This window comes from Oncorhynchus mykiss, chromosome 25 (genome assembly GCF_013265735.2).
Source record: "Oncorhynchus mykiss isolate Arlee chromosome 25, USDA_OmykA_1.1, whole genome shotgun sequence".
Taxonomy (NCBI): domain Eukaryota; kingdom Metazoa; phylum Chordata; class Actinopteri; order Salmoniformes; family Salmonidae; genus Oncorhynchus; species Oncorhynchus mykiss.
Window position 1 is genome coordinate 5,157,436 of NC_048589.1, and position 24,186 is coordinate 5,181,621.

At 41.1% G+C, this 24,186-nt stretch overlaps 1 protein-coding gene across 1 annotated transcript in view; it reads left to right on the forward strand.

The window, feature by feature from the left end:
* LOC110505249 (MAM domain-containing glycosylphosphatidylinositol anchor protein 1-like) overlaps positions 1-24,186 on the forward strand; it is a 297,185-nt gene that overhangs the window by 266,560 nt on the left and 6,439 nt on the right. Inside the window, exon 16 of the mRNA XM_036962249.1 lies at positions 16,629-16,759. Coding sequence (XP_036818144.1) covers positions 16,629-16,759 — 131 coding nt within the window. The remainder of the gene's footprint in view (positions 1-16,628; positions 16,760-24,186) is intronic.

The following is a 24,186-nucleotide window of genomic DNA, read 5'->3' on the forward strand; positions in this document are numbered from 1 at the left end:
AGTTGTGTTTATTTAATTCAATGAATGGTTTCCTTTGTTCATATTTCCCGGTGAATCTTCAAGTTCTGTGTGTCTGTGTCCTATGTATGTCCCTGTCATTTTTGTAGTGCATCATAAGGGAGCACTCGTCTCAGTTCACATTGAAAAGGCTATGTGACCTGCGCTCCAAGCTTTTGAGTTAGAACTTTGAACTTTGTTCCATGTATTAATGGTGTTGAAATATCATGAATAGTCATTAAGTCTAATTAAGATGAATGCAACAATGTAGCAATGGATGTGGAAATGGCTTATCAGTTGTAATTACAAATTGGATAATTGTATGGTCCTGGGGGCCTACCTGTTTGATATCCTGTTAGACAGACTCGGTTTGGTTTCTCAAGGGGAGTCTGTACAGTTTTGCCCTCGACCTGTTTTCGTTCAGAAAGGACAAGCTATTTCTTTCGTGCTATTTCTTGAGTATATTTGTTAAATCTACTTGTATATTTTGTGTGATATGATGCTTTCACCATTGGATCACCAAGACCTGTAAATAAATCTACACTCTGAGCACTTACAACTGATACAAGGTCCCTATTTTACAATTACATTTGCTAATCAAAATGTGTTCAAATAAAATAAATGTAAAGGGCTGTCTGGTCATAGGTAATAGACAAGATTTGTAGTTGAACAAGTCGTTGCATGTGTAGATTATTTTTTTTACTTGACATGAGACTTGAATTGAAAACTTGTGACTCGCCTTGAGACACAAACCTTGTGACTCGAATAATAGTGACTTGGTCCCACCTTTGCTGCATTCAAAGTAAACATTGCTGAGATGGAGGATCTTCAGCAGTTCGGATTGAATACTGGCCTTGATTGCTGATTACAGCTCATTACGTAGCGCTTGGTATGACTACTAAGTCTGAAAACGTCTGAGAAACTTGACACTTCTTCTTTACTGGCCTTGTTAATAAGTTCAAAGGCAACAGGAAGAAAGGTCCTGTTTGGCTCAGTCGGTACAGCATGACGCTTGCATGCCAGGGTTGCGGTTTTGATTCCCATGGGGGACCAGTTAGAAAAAGTATGAAAATGCATGCACTCTGGATAAGAGTGTCTGCTAAATGACAAAAATGTAAAGATACGCATTATTATAACAAGTTAGAACAGGGCAAGCTGCCAATGGACTACAGTATTGTGTGGCCAGACACCCCATTCACATGGTAAGAGAGGTTACAAAAGCTGGTGCCGTGCCACACACACACTCTGCCAATCTCCCACTCCTATTCAATCTTTGTCACGATATCCCATGATATACAGTATTTCAGCATAAGAGAGAGATGGCCATATATATTCATAATCGCTACTCTGTTCTATTTATATCTTCTGTGTCCTTCAGGCAGCAGGAATATGAAATCCCATGAGGCCTGTGTCGAGCCGCATGCAACATGGCTAATGATAATAACAACAATTCTGCATTTCATCTGTAGAAAAACCATTTCTCAGGAACTGAAGTGCTAGATAACAAATTGAGTGACTCTTAATAGTGTTGACAACTGCTGGAGGAATGCAATGATTCAGCTCCTGGGGAGGAAGGAGTGGGGTGAGGGAGTGTCAGAGTTAGTGTCACTATAGCAACTAGGCTCTCTTTCTCGCTTTCTTTCTCCCTCTCATGGTTTTCTTTCCTTCTCCATCTTTCTCTCCAATTCCTAGTCCTGTTTGTCCTTCCTTCTCCCTCTTTCTTTCTCCACACTTCTCTCTCCATCCCCTCCATCTCTCCTTCTATTTTAGAAGCGGTGATTAACAAAAAGTGATCAACATTGTGATGATTCCTCGGCAGTCCTGCGGCAGTCCTGCGGCTGTCTCTCTTTCTCTCTCTCTGGGCTAACCAGATCTGTACAATTGTTTTAATGGATCCAAAGCTCATTAAATGTTGTTTAATGCTGCCGCTGATCCCAAAGAGGGAAAATGAGGTTGCGGGAGACACAGAAACATGGCTTATGGGTAATTAAGAGGGAGAGTGAGGATAGAGGGAGAAAGACAGACAGATAGAGGATGAGTGAGTAAGGGTGTCACGGCCTGATCTGTTTCACCTGTCTCCACCCCCCTCGAGAAGTCACCCATTTTACCCACTTATCTCCTGGGTATTTATATCTGCGTTTTCTGTCTGTCTGGGCCAGTGTGTCTTGTTTGTTCAAGTCAACCAGCGTTTTGTCTCAGCTCCTGCTTTTCCCCAGTCTCTTTTTTTGACACTTGCCTGTCCTGACTCTGAGTCTGCCTGCCATCCTGTGCCTTTGCCATTGCTCTGGATTACCAACCTCTGCCTGAACTGACCCTGGGCCTACCTGCCGTCCTGTACCTTAGTTCACTAATCTGGATTATCGACCCCTGCCTGCCTTGACCTGTCGTTTGCCTGCCGCTGTTGTTGCAATAAACATTGTTACTTCAACACAGTCTGCACTTGGGTCTTATCTGAAACCTGATAGAGGGAGGCAGTGAGTGAGTCTGTGAATCCTCTCCTCTACCAAGTCGCTCAGAGGGCCCTGCATTGTCACGTGTTGCTGACGAAACTCAGAGGGTAACTTCCAGAGAGTGGCGAGGGGATCAATAAACCCATCAACTATGGGACACACTCGTGACTTGAATGATGTTCCACTTTTAAATAATAATAAAATGAACATGAAATTCACACTAACAAATCCCCCTGTTGTTTGACAAGATATTAACCTCAGTAACAGTTAAACATTTCATTTGGGAGTTATTTCATCTGTTACATATGTCAAGTCTCAAAATCAAACAAATGCAAGTGACATATAATTAGGCAAACCTCTCAATACTTTTTTATCAAATTGGCCAAATTTCAAACATACCGCGGTGTCGGGATAGCACTTCGCTCTGACGCATGCAGCCTTGCCGGCTTTGGCCAACGTGGTTGTCGAAGGGTCTAATTCAGCGTCTCCCAAACTCGGTCCTCTGCACCCCAAGGGGTGCATGTTTAGTTTTTTCCCCTGACACTACACAGCTGATTGAAATGATCAAAGCTCGATGATTAGTTGATTATTTCAATCAGCTGTGTAGTGCTAGGGCAAAAAGACAAAACGTGCACCCCTTGGAATCCCGAGGACCGAGTTTAGGAAACCCTGGGCTAATTAGCCCCTACCCCAGGGTTTTCCAAACTCAGTCCTGGGGCCCCCCTGGGTGGAAGTTTTGGTTTTAGCCTTGCACTAGACAGCTGATTCAAATAATCAAAGCTAATCAAAGCTTGATGATGAGTTGATTAGGGAGAGATTTGAAATTCAGCCACTGGGATTCAGCCAGTGAGTGAGTGAGTACTGAATTGAAGTCTCCACACTTCTCCAAAAGTGTGTACTCATTCAGTAACCCCATGCATTCAAAAGCATTGGATTGGTACTTACCGGTCCTGAGGATCTCAGTTTTTTAGTGGAGTTATCAATCAGACACTTATCAGACCAACATGTCAGGATAGGTCAAAGTTAACTGAATATGCTAAGTCACACTTGGTTTTCAGACACACTCCAACAACCAACCACCATGGGAGGGGTTCAACTTTAAAGGTCAACAGTCAAAAATCATGTTTTTCATGAAATGTGACAATATTTGGATAAAACCAGATCAAAGTATGACAAATGACTGCTTCTACATTGATAAAGTTTGATTATAAAGTTACTGGTCCCCTCCCCCACGTCAAATACTTGGATTCAGGAGGCGGGATTATTACAAAGAGAGGGTGACATCCCCTTAAATCAAATTGTAATACACCAATGGTTACATTATATTCTCTTAACTAATTTAAGTAAATACAGCAATTTTCCTCATCCATTTATACAGAACATCAAAATCAAAACAAATTGTATTGGTCACATACATGTGTTTAGCAGATGTTATTGTGCGTGTAGAGAAATGCTTATATTTCTAGCTTGGGCGGTGCAGTTGCCGTACCAGGTGGTGATACAGCCTGACAGGATGCTCTCAATCTGTAAAAGTTGTGAGGGTTTTAGGTGCCGAGCCAAAGTTCTTCAGCTTCCTGAGGTTGAAGAGGCGCTGTTGCGCCTTTTTCACCACACCGTCTGTGCGGGTGGACCATTTCAGTTTGTACGCCGAGGAACTTGAAGCTTTCCACCTTCTCCACTGTGGTCCCGTCGATGTGGATAGGGGGGTGCTCCCTCCCTGTTTCATGAAGTCCACGATCAGCTCCTTTGTTTTGTTGATGTTGCATGAGAGGTTATTTTCCAGACACCACACTGCCAGGGCACTCACCTCCTCCCTGTAGGCGGTCTCGTCATTGTTGCTAATCAAGCCTACTACTGTTGTGTCGTCTGCAAACTTGATGATTGATTTGGAGGCGTGCGTGGCCACGCAGTCATGGGTGAACAGGGAGTACAGAAGGGGGCTGAGCACACACCCTTGTGGGGCCCCATTGTTGAGGATCATCAAAGTGAAGCTGTTGCTTCCTACCTTCACCACCTGGTGGTGGCCCGTAAGGAAGTCCAGGACCCAGTTGCACAGGGCGGGGTTCAGACCCAGGGCCCCAAGCTTGGAGGGTACTATGCTGAGCTATAGTCAATGAACAGCATCCTTACATAGGTATTCTTCTTGTCCAGATGGGACAGGGCAGCGTGCAGTGCGATGGCGATTGCATTGTCTGTGAATCTATTGGGGCGGTAAGAAAATGTATGTGGTTCTAGGGTGTCAGGTAAAATAGAGGTGATATGATCGTTTACTAGTCTCTCAAAGCACTTCATGATGTCAGAAGTGAGTGTTACGGGGCGATAGTCATTTAGTTCAGTTACCTTTGCTTTCTTGGGTACTGGAACAATGGTGGCCATCCTGAAGCATGTGGGACAGTAGACTGGGATAGGGAGAGATTGAACATGTCTGTAAACACTCCAGCCAGCTGGTCTGCGCACGCTCTGAAGACGCGGCTAGGGATGCAGTTTGGGCCGGCAGCCTTGAGAGGGTTAACATGCTTAAATGTCTTACTCACATCGGTCACGGAGAAGGAGAGACCACAGTCCTTGCTAGCGGGCCACGTCGGTGGCACTGTGTTATCCTCAAAGCGGGCGAAGAAGGTGTTTAGCTTGTCTGGAAACAAAATGTTGGTGTACGTGGAATATACACAGCTGTCACTATAACCGAAGAGAATCGTCTTGGGAGGTAATACGGTTGGCATTTGATTGTGAGGTATTCCAGGTCGGGTGAACAAAAGGACTTGAGTTCCTGTGTTATCACAATCACACCATGAGTTATAAATCATGAACCATACACCCACGCCCTTCTTCTTCCCAGAGAGATATTTATTCCTGTCTGCGTGATGAACTGAGAACTCAACTTGCTGTACGGACCCAGACAGTATATCCCGAGAGAGCCATGTTTCCATGAAACAGAGTATGTTACAATCCCTGATGTCTCTCTGGAAAGAGACTCTTGCACTGAGCTTGTCTACGTTAATATCCAGACTGAATATTAGCGAGTAATTGTAAACTATTAGAGCTCCCCCCTACTTTGTGCAATTTCCGCCTGAAGACATACCCAAATCTAACAGCCTGTAGCTCAGGCACAGAACCAAGGATATACATATTCTTGGTACAATTTAAAAGACAACACTCTGAAGTTTGTGTAAATGTGAATTGAATGTAGGAGAATATAACACATTAGATCTGTTTTAGATGAAACAATGAAAAAAAAACATACTTTTTTATTTTTATATCATCATCTTTAAAATGAACAAGATAAAACAAACACTCAGAGAGGATGATGGGGACAATTTCAGTGAAAAACATAAGAGGGCAACAGTGCTTGTGCAAAGTTTCAGAATGATAACTTACAAAATGAGTGTGCTACATGACATTTATCATGAAGTCATACAGGTGTCCCACACAAGTAGCCCAAATGTACCCAAGTGGCCAAATTGGTGAAGGTATACATTATGAAACAAATAACTATATACAAAATACCAAAATGGTATTCTAACACATGTTTTTTTAAAGAAAAATAAATGAGAAAAAAAATTGGGGAAAAAAAATAATTATTGATAAAAATAAATATATATACACATTTACTAAATAACATGGGTAACTATTTACACACTTTCAATATTTGGAAGACCCTCAGTCCTCTATCAAATCAAATCTATTTATATAGCCACAGCCTAAAACCCCAAACAGCAAGCAAGGCAGGTGTAGAAGCACGGTGGCTAGGAAAAACTCCCTAGAAAGGAGGAAAAAACCCAGGAAGAAACCTAGAGAGGAACCAGGCTATGAGGGGTGGCCAGTCCTCTTCTGGCTGTGCCGGGTGGAGATCACAGTGGTTGTAGAGGGTGCAACAGGACAGCACCTCAAGAGTAAAAATGAACAGTTTAGGGTTCAATAGCCGCAGGCAGAACAGTTGAAACTGGAAAAGCAGCAAGGCCGGGTGGACTGGGGACAGCAAGGAGTCATTATGGCAGGTAGTCCTGAAGCATGGTCCAAGGGCTCAGGTCCTCCGAGAGAAAGAAGGAGAGAAAGAGAGAGCAGACTTAAATTCACACAAGACACCGGATGAGACAGGAAAAGTACTCCAGATATAACATACTGACCCTAGCCCCCACCCACTTTGCCATATAACCCCACCAACTTTGCCAAAACTCTAGACAATATTCTGCTGCTGATGCCAGATGCCATAGCAGTCTCTTTCTGATGTAAAGCAGAGGGTCACTGAGCATGTGGTGCATGTGATGGGAGAATTCATCTTGAAAACAACACAGCAACACCTCCATGCTGTGCCCTTTTGGCCCTTAGGCACATCCATGCCTGCACAAATATATTTGGGCAGATGAACACTTGTGGCAGGAGCAGAAGGGACAGGGCTTGGTGCAGTGGTGCTGTAGCCAGCAAGCTCCTTGATGCTCCCGCTAATTTTATATAAAATGAAATGGGTAAAGTACACGTTAGCTAGTCATTGTGAGTGAGGGTCTGTTTGTTTGTATGAGAACGACCATAGCCTTTGTCTGTGTGTGTGTGTGTGTGTATATATATATATATACACACCATTTATATATACAGTGCCTTGCGAAAGTATTCGGCCCCCTTGAACTTTGCGACCTTTTGCCACATTTCAGGCTTCAAACATAAAGATATAAAACTGTATTTTTTTGTGAAGAATCAACAACAAGTGGGACACAATCATGAAGTGGAACGACATTTATTGGATATTTCAAACTTTTTTAACAAATCTAAAACTGAAAAATTGGGCGTGCAAAATTATTCAGCCCCCTTAAGTTAATACTTTGTAGCGCCACCTTTTGCTGCGATTACAGCTGTAAGTCGCTTGGGGTATGTCTCTATCAGTTTTGCACATCGAGAGACTGACACTTTTTCCCATTCCTCCTTGCAAAACAGCTCGAGCTCAGTGAGGTTGGATGGAGAGCATTTGTGAACAGCAGTTTTCAGTTATTTCCACAGATTCTCGATTGGATTCAAGTCTGGACTTTGACTTGGCCATTCTAACACCTGGATATGTTTATTTTTGAACCATTCCATTGTAGATTTTGCTTTATGTTTTGGATCATTGTCTTGTTGGAAGACAAATCTCCGTCCCAGTCTCAGGTCTTTTGCAGACTCCATCAGGTTTTCTTCCAGAATGGTCCTGTATTTGGCTCCATCCATCTTCCCATAAATGTTAACCATCTTCCCTGTACATGCTGAAGAAAAGCAGGCCCAAACCATGATGCTGCCACCACCATGTTTGACAGTGGGGATGGTGTGTTCAGCTGTGTTGCTTTTACGCCAAACATAACGTTTTGCATTGTTGCCAAAAAGTTCAATTTTGGTTTCATCTGACCAGAGCACCTTCTTCCACATGTTTGGTGTGTCTCCCAGGTGGCTTGTGGCAAACTTTAAACGACACTTTTTATGGATATCTTTAAGAAATGGCTTTCTTCTTGCCACTCTTCCATAAAGGCCAGATTTGTGCAATATACGACTGATTGTTGTCCTATGGACAGAGTCTCCCACCTCAGCTGTAGATCTCTGCAGTTCATCCAGAGTGATCATGGGTCTCTTGGCTGCATCTCTGATCAGTCTTCTCCTTGTATGAGCTGAAAGTTTAGAGGGACGGCCAGGTCTTGGTAGATTTGCAGTGGTCTGATACTCCTTCCATTTCAATATTATCGCTTGCACAGTGCTCCTTGGGATGTTTAAAGCTTGGGAAATATTTTTGTATCCAAATCCGGCTTTAAACTTCTTCACAACAGTATCTCGGACCTGCCTGGTGTGTTCCTGGTTCTTCATGATGCTCTCTGCGCTTTTAACGGACCTCTGAGACTATCACAGTGCAGGTGCATTTATACGGAGACTTGATTACACACAAGTGGATTGTATTTATCATCATTAGTCATTTAGGTCAACATTGGATCATTCAGAGATCCTCACTGAACTTCTGGAGAGAGTTTGCTGCACTGAAAGTAAAGGGGCTGAATAATTTTGCACGCCCAATTTTTCAGTTTTTGATTTGTTAAAAAAGTTTGAAATATCCAATAAATGTCGTTCCACTTCATGATTGTGTCCCACTTGTTGTTGATTCTTCACAAAAAAAATACAGTTTTATATCTTTATGTTTGAAGCCTGAAATGTGGCAAAAGGTCGCAAAGTTCAAGGGGGCCGAATACTTTCGCAAGGCACTGTATATACCATTTCATATAAAATGGTATTGTGTAGAGAATGCAAACCCATACATCTCACCATAGCCAGCATGCATCCTCCAATCAGTCTACATTAGAGGGAGCATCAAGGAGCTTGCTGGCTACAGCACCAAGCCCTGTCCCTTCTGCTCCTGCCACAAGTGTTCATCTGCCCAAATGTATTTGTGTAGGCATAGATGTGCCTAAGGGCTACAGACCCTCACTCACAATGACTAGCTAAAGTGTACTTTACCCATTTCATTTTATATAAAATGGTATTGTGTAGAATGCAAACCCATACATCTCAACACAGCCAGCATGCGTCCTCCAATCAGTCTACATTAGCGGGAGCGTCAAGGAGCTTGCTGGCTACAGCACCACTGCACCAAGCCCTGTCCCTTCTGCTCTTGCCACAAGTTTTCATCTGCCCAAATATATTTGTGCAGGCATGGATGTGCCTAAGGGCCAAAAGTATATATATACACACACAGACATAGGCTATGGTCATTCTCATACAAACAAACAGACCCTCACTCACAATGACTAGCTAACGTATACTTTACCCATTTCATTACATCTTTATATATTGCAAATAAAATGTAAAAACAATCACAAATAATATTTTATATTTATTTCAAACAACGGCATTAGCATGAGAGCAACTTACCAGTCCAAAACAATGTCCTCTCCGTTCAAAAAATATGCCTCAGTTTCAGTCTTCAAAATGGAGTCTTCAAAAAAGCAGATCTGTCTCATTTTCACGATGCATTTCCTCTAAAATTGTTTCTACATTCGTATATCTAGTCTTAGAATTAGTTTTCCATGACTTATTCGCCATGATTTTCGATAAATAAACAGCTGAATATTCAAGTCACCGAAATACTGCGTGCATAATAAGCTTTGCTCCTTCGCGGTAGAATTGGCAATGGCGAAAGAACGGTCCTTACGCCAGCGTTCAATGGAAAGGTTTGTCTTACAACAAAGAATCATGGGATATTGCCGTTTACCTCTGCTCATTGGCTATCTACCCAGCTAGATTTCAAGACGATCAGTGGTCATTGGGTTAAAAGACAGTCGATCAACGAGACAATGGTCATATAATTGGTGCACAATGGGCTCGTCACTTGTTGTCTTCCAATCGTTTTTTCCAGGTCAATACGTCCCGCAAAATGACCCATCAGGTTTGGTTGTGTTACATACAAACAGTTGATTGCAAGGAAACCAAACATGAATGGATAAAGTCAGGGAAAGTCTGTCTATTTTACGTTGGATGTTACGTCGAAAATTGAATGACACGAAATTCAACGAGATAAGCGTTCACAAAATGTTTTGTGTTAGGCTATAAAAAATGGAGTTAACCGAACAAAATACCATTCATTGTGTAACAATGAGCCTTGGGATTGCAACCAGAGCAAGATCTTCAAAGGTAAACGATTTATTTCAATGCAATCTGTGATTTTGTTACGCAAGTGCTGGCTGAATAAGTAGTTTGATATGGGCTCAGATAATTGGAGCGTATTCTTTCGCAATAAATCTTTTTTTTTTTTTAATCTGACAACGCAGTTGGATTAGCAAGATTCTAGGCTTTCGAACCATGTGAGACACTTGTATTTTCATGAATGTTTAATATGACTATTTATGTAGCGATCACCTATGTTGTTGAATTTAATCCCGCTAACGGGTTCGGAGCGCAGAGAGGTTAAAGGAATTTTATTCCTTTATGTTCATCAACCAATTCAATTAGAACACTCTGCCCATTTCTAAGAATTTGTAAGATACCTATTTGCATAAAATGGACAGAGACCAGTCTCAAAATCAATCAATAGCGTTTATTCTAGAGAGTACTGCCCATGGTACAATTTATAACAGGTTATATACTAAAAATGACGTCATTGGTTTTAAACTGTCCTTCCTCCACTCCGATACAATGGCAGTATAGTTCACAAGCCTTCCCACATTGTCCACCACCTGGTAAATAATCTACTACTAGCCCAAGGTCTCTCCTCTCCCTGTATAGAGACAGGATGTTCTGTAAGGAACACAGCCTTCCAGCCAGTCTGACGATAGTTCCATTCGTTTCTAACAAGGAACAGACAGTCCTTCTAATTCTGGACGAAAACTACACACATTACATTCAGTATTATGATTATAATAAGATTCATACATCCATACAGTAACATAGTAGTATTCTGTTTAGTCATAGTTCGGATTGAAATGTATACATAATTTAGTCATTATTCATAAAAATCCCTTAACATATCCACCCTATGATTAAATATTATACATCCAATCACACATCTAGTTTTATTAAAAATATTAAAAGGCATACATCTATTTTTCTTAGAAATATTTCTTGTTATCAAAAAACCACCTAACAGAAACCAATACTTGCATTCACACCGACTGTTTTAGGCCTTCATCAGAATCATAACTCTTCTTATCAGGATTTTCATCAAAGAAACAGTCTAACATCAAAACAAGATACAACCTAAAATCTCTAAACATCAAAAATGGTCTTATAGGTTCCTCACATGTGAAGGATCAGGATTCATTAATCTACTAGGTCTAAGGCATGTATTCATCATTGCACTGGTCAGAGCTTGGTATCAGTCCATATCTCACCATCTGTTGTCTCATTGATTTCTCCAGAGTCCTGGAAAAGAGAACCTTTCACACCGGAATCATCCGCACAAAACGAACACAGTCACACAGGTGAAGGTAGCCCACAATAAGGTGACCATGACATTTTTCCATTTTACAAACAAACTGTCAATCCAATTAGTCAGAGAAGTGTCCACCCCAGAGTTTTCTGCCAGCTCGTGAGCTAGGGTGGTTAAACCAGCCAGGGCCTTGGTCACTGATCCATCCGGAGCTGTGTCATCGGGTTTGAAATTACAACATTCTGCTCAGAATCTCATACACCCCCCACCCTTTTCAGCCAGTAACATATCTAATGCGACTCTATTCTGCCAAGCCATCAAGCTGGTCGCTTTAGTCTGCGCTGCCAATCCTTTTATTGCATCTCAGATATAATTGATGAAGCCCTGTTGATAATAAATATAACTGATCCAGTCCACATTCTTATTGAGAGTGAACCACTAGAAAATACTTGACTCTAATCCTGCTAAGATCTGATTTCTTGCTTTGAACTCGTCCCGTACCTCCCCGTGGAACCCCAATGTTATCAATATATACTCTCTTGTCAAAAGACCCAGATGGAGTACTTATTTTTTCCCGCTTGGCCAACTTCATGTCATGGTGTTGAATGAGTGTGAAAGGCATTCCCAATGCACGGGAGCGCATAGGCCTGTCCAATCTGTAGGTAAATTTAGCCATAACATCATTCCCCCACACAACCACCAGATGTCAGCCCTGGGCCACTTTACCTTATTGAAATCCCCAGGGCTCAACCAGCCTGTCAGATCACTCATAGTCTCATCAGTAGTAACATTCTCTGTCCTATTGCAGGTACTAACTTCCCCTACATATTTCCCATAAATACTGTACCCGGCCAAACAGTAAAAGTCTCCTCCTGCCACTGTAAAGGGAGGAAGCCTCGATTTAAGGGGACCCTGTGAATATAAATAGTGCAGATAAATGCAATTGTCATTATCTGGCATTCCTGCTATCATGAACAGCTTTACCATACAGGCCGTTCCTCTAGGTGAATTAACTCCATTAAAACGTTAGCTTTCTGATATGGCACATATTGCACTTTTACTTTCTTCTCCAACACTTTGTTTTTGCATTATTTAAACCAAATTGAACATGTTTCATTATTTATTTGAGGCTAAATTGATTTTATTGATGTATTATATTAAGGTAAAATAAGTGTTCATTCAGTATTGTTGTAATTGTCATTATTACGAATCAATTTAAAAAAAATTGTCCGTTTAATCAGTATCGGCTTTTTTTGGTCCTCCAATAATCGGTATCGGCGTTGAAAAATCATAATTGGTCGACCTCTACTCTGTACATGGATGTAGATATTCCATAAAAAATCTGCCGTTGCCAGCTACAATAGTCATTTGCAACATTAACAATGTCTACACTGTATTTCTGATCAATTTGATGTTATTTTAATGGACAAAAAATGTGCTCTTCTTTCTAAAACAAGGACATTTCTATGTGACCCCAAACTTTTGAACGGTAGTGTACATAACATGAGCAAGTCTACTTCTGGTAAGCTTCCCAGTAAAAAGCATTAAAAACAGTCAAGCAACCCAGAAAAGTGCTGAAGGTAGCCCATATTAACATACAGTGCCTTGCGAAAGTATTTGGCCCCCTTGAACTTTGCGACCTTTTGCCACATTTCAGGCTTCAAACATAAAGATATAAAACTGTATTTTTTTTGTGAAGAATCAACAACAAGTGGGACACAATCATGAAGTGGAACGACATTTATTGGATATTTCAAACTTTTTGAACAAATCAAAAACGGAAAAATTGGGCGTGCAAAATTATTCAGCCCCCTTAAGTTAATACTTTGTAGCGCCACCTTTTGCTGCGATTACAGCTGTAAGTCGCTTGGGGTATGTCTCTATCAGTTTTGCACATCGAGAGACTGACATTTTTTCCCATTCCTCCTTGCAAAACATCTCGAGCTCAGTGAGGTTGGATGGAGAGCATTTGTCAACAGCAGTTTTCAGTTCTTTCCACAGATTCTCGATTGGATTCAGGTCTGGACTTTGACTTGGCCATTCTAACACCTGGATATGTTTATTTTTGAACCATTCCATTGTAGATTTTGCTTTATGTTTTGGATCATTGTCTTGTTGGAAGACAAATCTCTGTCCCAGTCTTAGGTCTTTTGCAGACTCCATCAGGTTTTCTTCCAGAATGGTCCTGTATTTGGCTCCATCCATCTTCCCATCAATTTTAACCATCTTCCCTGTCCCTGCTGAAGAAAAGCAGGCCCAAACCATGATGCTGCCACCACCATGTTTGACAGTGGGGATGGTGTGTTCAGCTGTTTTGCTTTTACGCCAAACATAACGTTTTGCATTGTTGCCAAAATGTTCAATTTTGGTTTCATCTGACCAGAGCACCTTCTTCCACATGTTTGGTGTGTCTCCCAGGTGGCTTGTGGCAAACTTTAAACGACACTTTTTATGGATATCTTTAAGAAATGGCTTTCTTTTTGCCACTCTTCCATAAAGGCCAGATTTGTGCAATATACGACTGATTGTTGTCCTATGGACAGAGTCTCCCACCTCAGCTGTAGATATCTGCAGTTCATCCAGAGTGATCATTGGCCTCTTGGCTGCATCTCTGATCAGTCTTCTCCTTGTATGAGCTGAAAGTTTAGAGGGACGGCCAGGTCTTGGTAGATTTGCAGTGGTCTGATACTCCTTCCATTTCAATATTATCGCTTGCACAGTGCTCCTTGGGATGTTTAAAGCTTGGGAAATCTTTTTGTATCCAAATCCGGCTTAAAACTTCTTCACAACAGTATCTCGGACCTGCCTGGTGTGTTCCTTGTTCTTCATGATGCTCTCTGCGCTTTTAACGGACCTCTGAGACTATCACAGTGCAGGTGCATTTATACGGAGACTTGATTACACACAGGTGGATTGTATTTATCATCATTAGTCATTTAGGTCAACATTGGATCATTCAGAGATCCTCACTGAACTTCTGGAGAGAGTTTGCTGCACTGAAAGTAAAGGGGCTGAATAATTTTGCACGCCCAATTTTTCAGTTTTTGATTTGTTAAAAAAGTTTGAAATATCCAATAAATGTCGTTCCACTTCATGATTGTGTCCCACTTGTTGTTGATTCTTCACAAAAAATACAGTTTTATATCTTTATGTTTGAAGCCTGAAATGTGGCAAAAGGTCGCAAAGTTCAAGGGGGCCGAATACTTTCGCAAGGCACTGTATGTGGACTAAGAAACAAGGTTCATGAAGTCAATAATTTACTTGTACCATGTGACATTCATATTCTGACTATCCCTGAAACTCACTTAGACATTACAACATTCATATTCTGACTATCCCTGAAACTCACTTAGACATTACCTTTGATGATGCAGTGGGAGCAATACATGGTTATAACATCTACAGAATATACAGAAATGCCAATGGGGTGGTATTCTGAACCACATTCCTGTTAACTTTTTATGGCTGCAGGGGCAGTATTGAGTAGCTTAGATGAAAGCTGCCATTATCAAACGGCCTGCTCCTCAGTCATAGTTGCTAATATTTGCTTATTATTATTAGTATTGGATAGAAAACACTCTGAAGTTTCTAAAACTGTTTATGTCTATGAGTATAACAGAACTCATATAGCAGGCAAAAACCTGAGAATTCCACTTCCTGTTTTTTTGTGGCAGATTTTCAACCAAGGTCTCATTGAAATTACAGCGGGATGTGGATGAGTTCTCACTTCCTACGCCTTCCACTATATGTCAGCAGTCAATAGAACTTTGTCTGATGACTCTAATGTGAATGGGGGTCGATTGACACAGGAAATAGTCACCACAGCCATGAGTGGACCATGCTTTCACCAGGCGCATTCACAGGGGAAGGACTTACGTTCCACCGCTCATCTGAAGTAATTCTAATTCTCCGGTTGGAACGTTATTCAAGATATATGTAAACAACATTCTAAATATTGATTCAGTACATCGTTTGACATGTTTCTACAGACTTTTATGGAACTTTTGGACAATTCGTCACGTTATAGTGGACCCGCTTTGTGATTTTAGAATTGTTTACCAAACGCGCTAACCAAAGTAGCTAATTGGACATAAATAACTGACATTTTTTAACAAATCAAGCATTTATTGTGGACCTGGGATTTCTAGATCTGCATTCTGATGAAGTTCATCAAAGGTAAGGAAACATTTATCATGTATTTTCTGGTTTCTGTTGACTCCAACATGGAGGCTAATTTGGCTACTGTTCTGAGTGCCGTCTGAGATTATTGCATGGGTTGCTTTTTCCGTAAACTTTTTTTGAAATCTGACACAGCGGTTGCATTAAGGAGAGGTATATCTATAATTCCATGTGCATAACTTGTATTATGATCTACATTTATGATGAGTATTTATGTTGAAACAATGTGGCTATGCAAAATCACTTGATGTTTTGAAACTAGTAAATCTAACGCGTCAATGTAAACTCCAATTTTTTTTATATAAATATGAACTTTATCAAACAAAACATGCATGTATTGTGTAACATGAAGTCCTATGAGTGTCATCTGATGAAGATAATTCAAGATTAGTGATTCGTTTTATTTTTATTTATGCTTTTTGTGAATGTTATATTTTGCTGGAAAATGGCTGTGCTTATTGTGGTTTGGTGGAGACCTAACATAATCGTTTGTAGTGCTTTCGCTGAAAAGCGTATTTGGAATCGAACACTTTGGTGGGATTAACACGAAGATTATCTTTCATTTGGTGTATTGAACTTGTTAATGTATGAAAGTTACATATTTCAACAAAAAAACATGTAATTTCGCGTGTTGCCTTTTCAGCGGAATGTTGTCGAGGGGTGCCTCTAGCCATAATTAAGCTAGGAAGACAGCCAACCTAATTATGCATTGAATTACCGCTACTACTTGTGCTTAAGAGAACCCAATATATTATTCAGTCTCATATCTAGGCAGCGTGCAGAAACAAAGGGAAGTGCTCTCAGCAGAAAATGAAAATTAACTTCTAATAAACTTAGATTGGGGTACAAAACACAACAGTGAAAATAAACAGAAAATGAACACACACACGTTTGTTTTTCTAGCCTCGTGGCGACCATTTTTCCCCCCTATTTTTCCTTACCCCTTAAACCTATCCCTAATTGTAACCCTTACCCTAACTCCTAATTTTAAAATAGCCTTTGTCCTCATGGGGATGTGGGAAATGTCCCCACAAGGATAGAAGAACAAGACCACACACACACACACACACACACACACACACCCCTCCAAAGCCCCTCAATTAGCTCTGTTTTCCCCTCTCTACCCGAACATGTAGGTACCCTGGACGTGTGGCTGAGGGTGAAGAGCATCGCCTCTGTGGACACTAAGGTCTGGAGCCTGATTGGGAACCAGGGTCCTGACTGGAACCAGGCCAACATCATTGTCAACCCCAGCGGACCCTTCCAGGTAAGGCCGTCCACGAGTATGCCTGGACAAAAATGTATCGTATTGACAAAATATTCCAATGACTGCTTTAGATTTCATCGGCATTCTGGAAAAATGTTAATTTGAAAGTTTTCTTGAACTTGAGTTCAAGAAACTTCCACATCACATTGTAGGGGGATGACTACTAATGTAAAAAATTAAATCAAAAACAATTCTGACAAAATGTTTGCTCACACTTTATTTGGATAGTCCGGATTGTCCAAATAAAGTTTTACCCAAGGTTTTTATAGGACGCCGATGATTTATGATGAGAATGCGTAATCCACAGAATGTTCAGTGCTTTTTTGTACAAAATAAAGTGATTTGTAAACAAAAACAAATAGCAACATTTTGCAAAAATGTAAATATGTTTTACCAAATGCAGTCGTCCTGCCCATCCCTGGTCATGAGTAAGCCTGATATTCCTGGTTGGCACGCTATGGAGGTCCACTCGGCTCCACAGGAGCCTCAGTTGCACTTTACTCCCACTCATCCCTATGGAGGTCGGGCATGCTGAAGCGCTGACTCAGTGTGCGGTGTGTGTAGTGTGCAGTGATTACCGCTCAGGGCTCCATCTCATCTCCCCAGGTCCCCTGTTTGTGCTGAGTCAAGTCTATATAGTGTGTGTGTATGTGTGTGTGTGTGTGTGTGTGTGTGTGTGTGTGTGTGTGTGTGTGTGTGTGTGTGTGTGTGTGTGTGTGTATGCGTGTGTGTGTGCATGTGTGTGTGTACATCTGTGTCTTATCTGGGTCATTGTAAGAGTTTGGATATATGGCTCTTATGTATGTGTACATGCCTGTATTTGAACGTGTGTATTTACAGTAGAGGAACATGCACATATTAGTTTGCCAGTCAGCAACCTGCTAGTTGGAATATCGCAGAATACAAACAAAGTAGTCATTCCTTACTCAAGGCAATCAAACAGGCAAAACGTCAATATAGAGACAAAGTTGAGTAACAATTCATAGGCTCAGATACGAGACGTATGTGGCAGGGTCTACAGAGATTCACGGACTACAAAATAAATACTAGCCATGTTGCGGACAAAGACATCTTGCTTCCGTACAAGCTAAACACCTTCTCTGCCCATTTTGAGGATAACACAGTGCTAACAACGCTGCCCGCTACCAAGGACTGTGGGCTCTCATTCTCCGTGGCCAACGTAAGACATTTAAACGTGTTAACCCTCGCAAGGTTGCGGGGCCAGGTGGCATCCCAAGCCGCGTCCTCAGAGCATGTGCAGACCAACTGGCTGGTGTGTTTACAGACATATTCAGTCTCTCCCTATTCCAGTCTGCTGTCCCCTCCATTGTTCCTGTACCCAAGAATACAAAGGTAACTGAACTAAATAACTATATCCCCGTAGCATTCACCTCTGTCATCATGAAGTACTTTGAGAGACCAGTCAAGGATCACATCACCTCCATCTTACCTGTCACCCTAGACCCACTTCAATTTGCTTACCGTCCCAATATGTCTACAGACGATGCAATCGGCATCACGCTACACACTGCCCTATCCCATCTGGACAAGAGGAATACCTATGTAAGAAGGCTGTTCATTGACTATAGCTCAGCATTCAACACTATAGTGCCCTCCAAGTTCATCTGTAAGCTCGAGGCCCTGCGTCCGAACCCCGCCCTGTGCAACTTGGTCCTGGACTTCCTGAGGGGCCGCCCCCAGGTGATGAAGGTAGGAAACAACACCTCCACTTCGCTGATCCTCAACACTGGGGCCCCACATGGGTGCGTTCTCAGCCCTTTCCTGTACTGCCTATTCACCCATGACTGCATGGCCAAGCACGCTGCCAACTCAATCATCAAGTTTCCAGACGACACAACAGTAGTAGGCTTGATTACCAACAATGATGAGACAGCCTACAGAGAGGAGGTGAGGGCTCTGGGACGGAGAGACTAAGCATATTTCTACAGGTTACTATCCAAATGTCAGATTAAGACTCTTTTCCTTATTCACACAACTCGCATATCACAGTCACGAAATGCTATTCTCAAACATACCTAATCAATTAGTTGTTTTTCAACAATATTTCAACCTGCAGGAATATTTTCTAATTTCTATCTCATGATTAGTTCCTAGGATAATGCATATTTCAATACTTCTTAAATGGGGTACAGGTTTAAACCAAGTACAGGTTTACCTTACAATCTTATACTATATCATACAGATTCCGGATGTTTTAACATTAAATGGCCAAAACTAGTTCACACTGATTCTAGATTTTTAACACTAAATTACCAAACCCAGGGCATACCTGGCTAGTGCATTTAAAATATTTGGAATTCACCACTTCTGAGGATCACTTAGACAGTCACAAAGACACTTTTCAGAATGAGGTCCTTCTTCCCATTGGGTTTCACCAGGTACCGTGCTTCACACAGAACCCACAGTCATCCTGGCCCCTAACCCTTACAAAATGCACCAATCCCAACTGTGATCAATTCAGTGTCAGGACGGCTCTAGGTCGCCCGTAACCGACCAATGACAGGTATCTTTGAGTCGACGCTCGCTGCCTCTCAAATCAAAGGTGGGTCTATCTGCTTCGTTCCCAAAGTGTGGTCTCCCTGAGATCCCAAGTTTGAGGGATCCCTCGTGCACGATTTACCCAGGTCGTCAGGAGCGGTCACCAAGTGAAGATTTACATCCCATCCTCGCCAAATGTGGTGGTTAATTTCTTTACTATCAAATGAGGAGAGACAAACGTATCACACAAGTCAGAGTTATACTTAAAGTCACCATTGGCCTCATGGTGAAATCCCTAAGCGGTTTCCTTCCTCTACGGTAACTGAGTTAGGAAGGACGCCTGTATCTTTGTAGTGACTGGGTGTATTGATAAACAATCCATAGTGTAATTAATATTTTAACCCTGCTCAAAGGGTTATTAAATGTCAGTTTTTATATTATTAGCAATCTACCAATAGGTTAACTTCTTTGCGAGACATTGGAAAACCTCCCTGGGCTTTGTAGTTGAATCTGTGTTTGAAATGCACTGCTCAACTGAGGGACCTTACAGATAATTGTACGTGTGGGTACAGAGATAAGGTAGTCATTCAAAATCATCATAAAATCTATTATTGTACACAGAGTGGGTCCATTCAACTTATTATGTGACTTCTTAAAGACATTTTTACTCCTGAACTTGTGTAGGCTTGCTGTAACAAAGAGGTTGAACACTTATTGACTTTAGACGTTTCAGTTATACATTTTTCATTAAAAAAAACATGATTCCACTTTGATATTATGGGGCATTGTGTGTTGGCCTATGACAAAAAAAAATCTCTATTTAATACATTTTTTATTCAGGCTGTAACACAACAACATTTGGAATAAGTCAACTGATGTGAACACTTTCTGAATCCACTGTAGCTACAGTCCACTAAGGTGAACTCAACTCAGACTGATGGTGGGAGTTAACGTTAGCTTGCTTTCCCGCAGCAGTTTCAATCTTGTGAACTAGTTAATGGCATTTTCTCAACTTTATCAATCAGATGGATAGCTGGCCAATATATTTGTCATCACAAAACCAACTGTTTTCCCTTGCATCTATAGTTTGCAAGTTGATAGTAAAGAAAGGGTGAACGATAGAGCTAGCTAACTGCTGTGGCAATGCCAATGGCTAGCCAGGAGTTTGTCTGAAATGTTGACTTACTGTTGAACAACAATTTCCAGTGCAATTAGTCCACTGCCAGTCCTATCAACTGCTTGCTGAACACAGTTGATTGAATAACTTTTCTCCATACATACGGATGATAAACGCAGGTGAAATTAGTGGAAGGGAGGGATTTCGCAGAAGAGTTTCCTTTTGCGAGGGAGGATATTTCACTTATTTCCTTCACACAATGGAAATGACAATTGTTAACGCCATTTCCCCCAGACGTGAAGTGACAACTTCCGCGAGAATTTTACTACTGGGTAACCAAGATTACATCAGTAAATAACATCTTTACTAATGCTGCAGAAATGTGCTTGAAAGTAGTATCCAGATTAATCGGATGTAGTGAACACAATATAGTAGCCATGTCTAGGAAAACCAAAGTTCCAAAGGCTGGGCCTAGTATAGTGTAAAAGAGATCATACAATACGTTTTGTAGGTATTCCTATGTTTGATGTAAACAATATCTGTTGGTCCGTGATGTGTACTGAGGAGCAAACAGACACTGCACTTGACACATTTATGAAATTGCTTATTCCAGTTGGTAATAAGCATGCACCCAATAAGAAAATGACTGTAAAAGCTGTTAAATCCCCATGGATTGATGAGGAATTGAAAAATTGTATGTTTGAGATGGATGAGACAAAAGGAATGGCAAATAAGTCTCTGCACAATCGATTGGCAAACGTATTGCAAATTGAGAAATCATGAGACTAAACTGAATAAAAAGAAGAAGAAACTACACTATAAAACCAAGATAAATTAAATAAAGAATGATAGTAAAAAGCTTTGGAGCACCTGAAATTAAATTCTGAGAAAAAAGGCTAAATCAGCTCCATCATTCACTCCCTGATCTGTTTCACCTGTCCTTGTGCTTGTCTCCACCCCCTTCCAGGTGTCGCCCATCTTTCCCATTATCCCCTGTGTACTTATACCTGTCTTCTCTGTTTGTCTGTTGCCAGTTCATTTTGTTTTGTCAAGCCTACCAGCGGTTTTCCCTCTGTTCCTGTCTCGCCATTGTTCCTGTTTTCTTGTTTTTCCCGGTTGTGACCTTCTCTGCCCACCCTGAGCCTGCCTGCCATCCTGTACCTTTGAACCCACTACTCTAGATTACCGACCTCTGCCTGACCTGAGCCTGCCTGCCGTCCTGTATCTTTGCCCCACTACTCTGGATTATTGACCCCTGCCTGCCTTGACCTGTTGTTTGCCTACACCTGTTGCTGTAATAAACATTGTTACTTTAACACAGTCTACATTTGGGTCTTAACTGAAACGTGATACATTCATCACAAAACCAACTGATATTGCCAACTACTTTAATGATTTTTTCAATGGCAAGTTTAACAAATTTAGGCATAACATGCCAGCAACACATGCTGACACTACACATCCAAGTATATCTGACCAAATTATGAAAGACAAGCATTGTAATTTTAAATTCTGTAAAGTGAAAAAATTGTCTATCAACAATGACAAGCCACCGGGGTCTGACAACTTGGATGGAAAATTACTGAGGATAATAGTGGATGATATTGCCACTCCTATTTGCCACATCTTCAATTGAAATCTAATAGAAAGTGTGTGCCCTCAGGCTTGGAGGGAAGCAAAAGTAATTCCACTACCAAAGAATAGTAAAACCCGCTTTACTGGCTTATATAACTGACCAAAACAGCCTGTTACCAACCCTAAATAAACTTTTGGAAAAAAATGTGTTTGACCAGATACAATGCTATTTTACAGTGAACAAATTGACAACAAACTTTCAGCAAAGAGGAGGACATAGAGGAGGACATTCAACTAGCAAAACACTTACATAAATGACTGATTGGTTGAGAGAAATTGATGATAAAAAGATTGTGGGGGCTGTTTTGTGAGACTTTATCGATCATAGTCTGCTGCTGGCAAAACGTATGTGTTATGGCTTTACACCCCCTGCTATATTGTGGAGTTACCTGTCTATCAGAACACAGAGGGTGTTCTTTAATGGAAGCCTCTCCAACATAACCCAGGTAGAATCAGGAATTCCCAGGGCAGCTGTCATAGGCCCATTACATTTTTCAATCTTTACTAATGAATTGCCACTGGGTTTGAGGAAAGCCAGAGTGTCTATGTATGCGGATGACTCAACACTATACATGTCAGCTACTACAGCAACTGAAATGACTGCAACACTTAAAAAAGAGTTGCAGTTAGTTTCAGAGTGGGTGGCAAGGAATAAGTTAGTCCTAAATATTTCTAAAACTTAAAGCATTGTATTTGGGACATATCATTCACTAAACCTCAACTAAATCTTGTAAACTGATTGTAAACTGTCATGGTCAAAACATATTGATACAACAGTAGCTAAGATGGAGAGAAGTATGTCTATGATAAGCTGCTGCTCTACTTTCTTGACAGCACTGTCAACAAGGCAGGTCCTACAGGCCCTAGTTTTGTCGCATTTGGACTACTTTTCAGTCGTGTGGTCAGGTGCCACAAAAAAGGGCTTAGGAAAATTGCAGTTGGTTCAGGACAGGGCAGCACAGCTGACCCTTGAATGTACACAGAGAGCTAATATTAATAACATATATGTCAATCTCTCCTGGCTCAAAGTGGAGGAGAGATTGACTTCATCACTGCTTGTATTTATGAGAGGTATTGACATGTTGAATGCACCGAGCTGTCTGTTTGAACGGCTCGGACCCCATGCATACCCCACAAGACGTCTCTTCACAGTCCCCAAGTCAGAACAGACTATGGGAGGTGCACAGTTCTAAATAGAGCCATCACTACATGGAACCATATTCCACATAGAGTAACTCATGCAAGCAGTTACATTTTATTTTAAAAACTTTATGGAACAGCGGGGAAAAGTGAAGCAACACAAACATAGGCGCATTCACACACACATGATAGCATACGCACTATGCACACACACGTACACATGGATTTTGTACTGTATATATGTGGTAGTGGTGGAATAGGGGCCTGAGGGCACACAGTGTGTTGTGAAATCTGTGAATGTATTGTAATGTTTTTGCCTTTGCTGGAACCCAGGATCCTGAATAAATTCAATGATATGTGATATGTGACCCAACGAAATAGTGTTAAACTAAGTGTTCACAAACGAGTGTTGGTCCCTAATAAATTAACACTTTATTAGATTTGATGCTGTTACTCTTTTTTAGTGTTAGGGAATAACACATATTATTTTGTGAAGTAATTGGTAATGCCTATAGGAATCCAGCCAGTTGGAGAATATTAATATAATATTTTGAAGATAAATACACAACGCAGAGACAGAGGATGAGAGGTCAATACAGTACTAAAGATCAAGGGAAATAGTGTTTCTTTCTTTAACAGGGGATTAATGCAGAGACAGGGGATGAATGTCTATATATTGAGTTTGAAATAGAATACTTGTTATTTGGCCATTGGCCCAGTTTTATTGCAAGAAATTCTAATTGGTCAACCACAGGCAAGGGCTGGGTTATGAACTACATCCTGAGAATCACTAAAGAGAGAATCACTGAGGACAAGGGAGAATGACCATCTATTTCCAAGCATGATTTGTCCCATTTGCATAAACCAATTTTCCTCCCCCTGATTTGCCTTGGGGTCTGTGTTATTAAAGAATAACATTAACTGCTAACATTTGGTACCTTGACCCGGATGCATTGGTCTCAACAACAGTGAGAAAAATGTATCAACTGTGTGTTGATCCAGAAGAAAGACAGAAGGCTGAGCACAACCCACACTT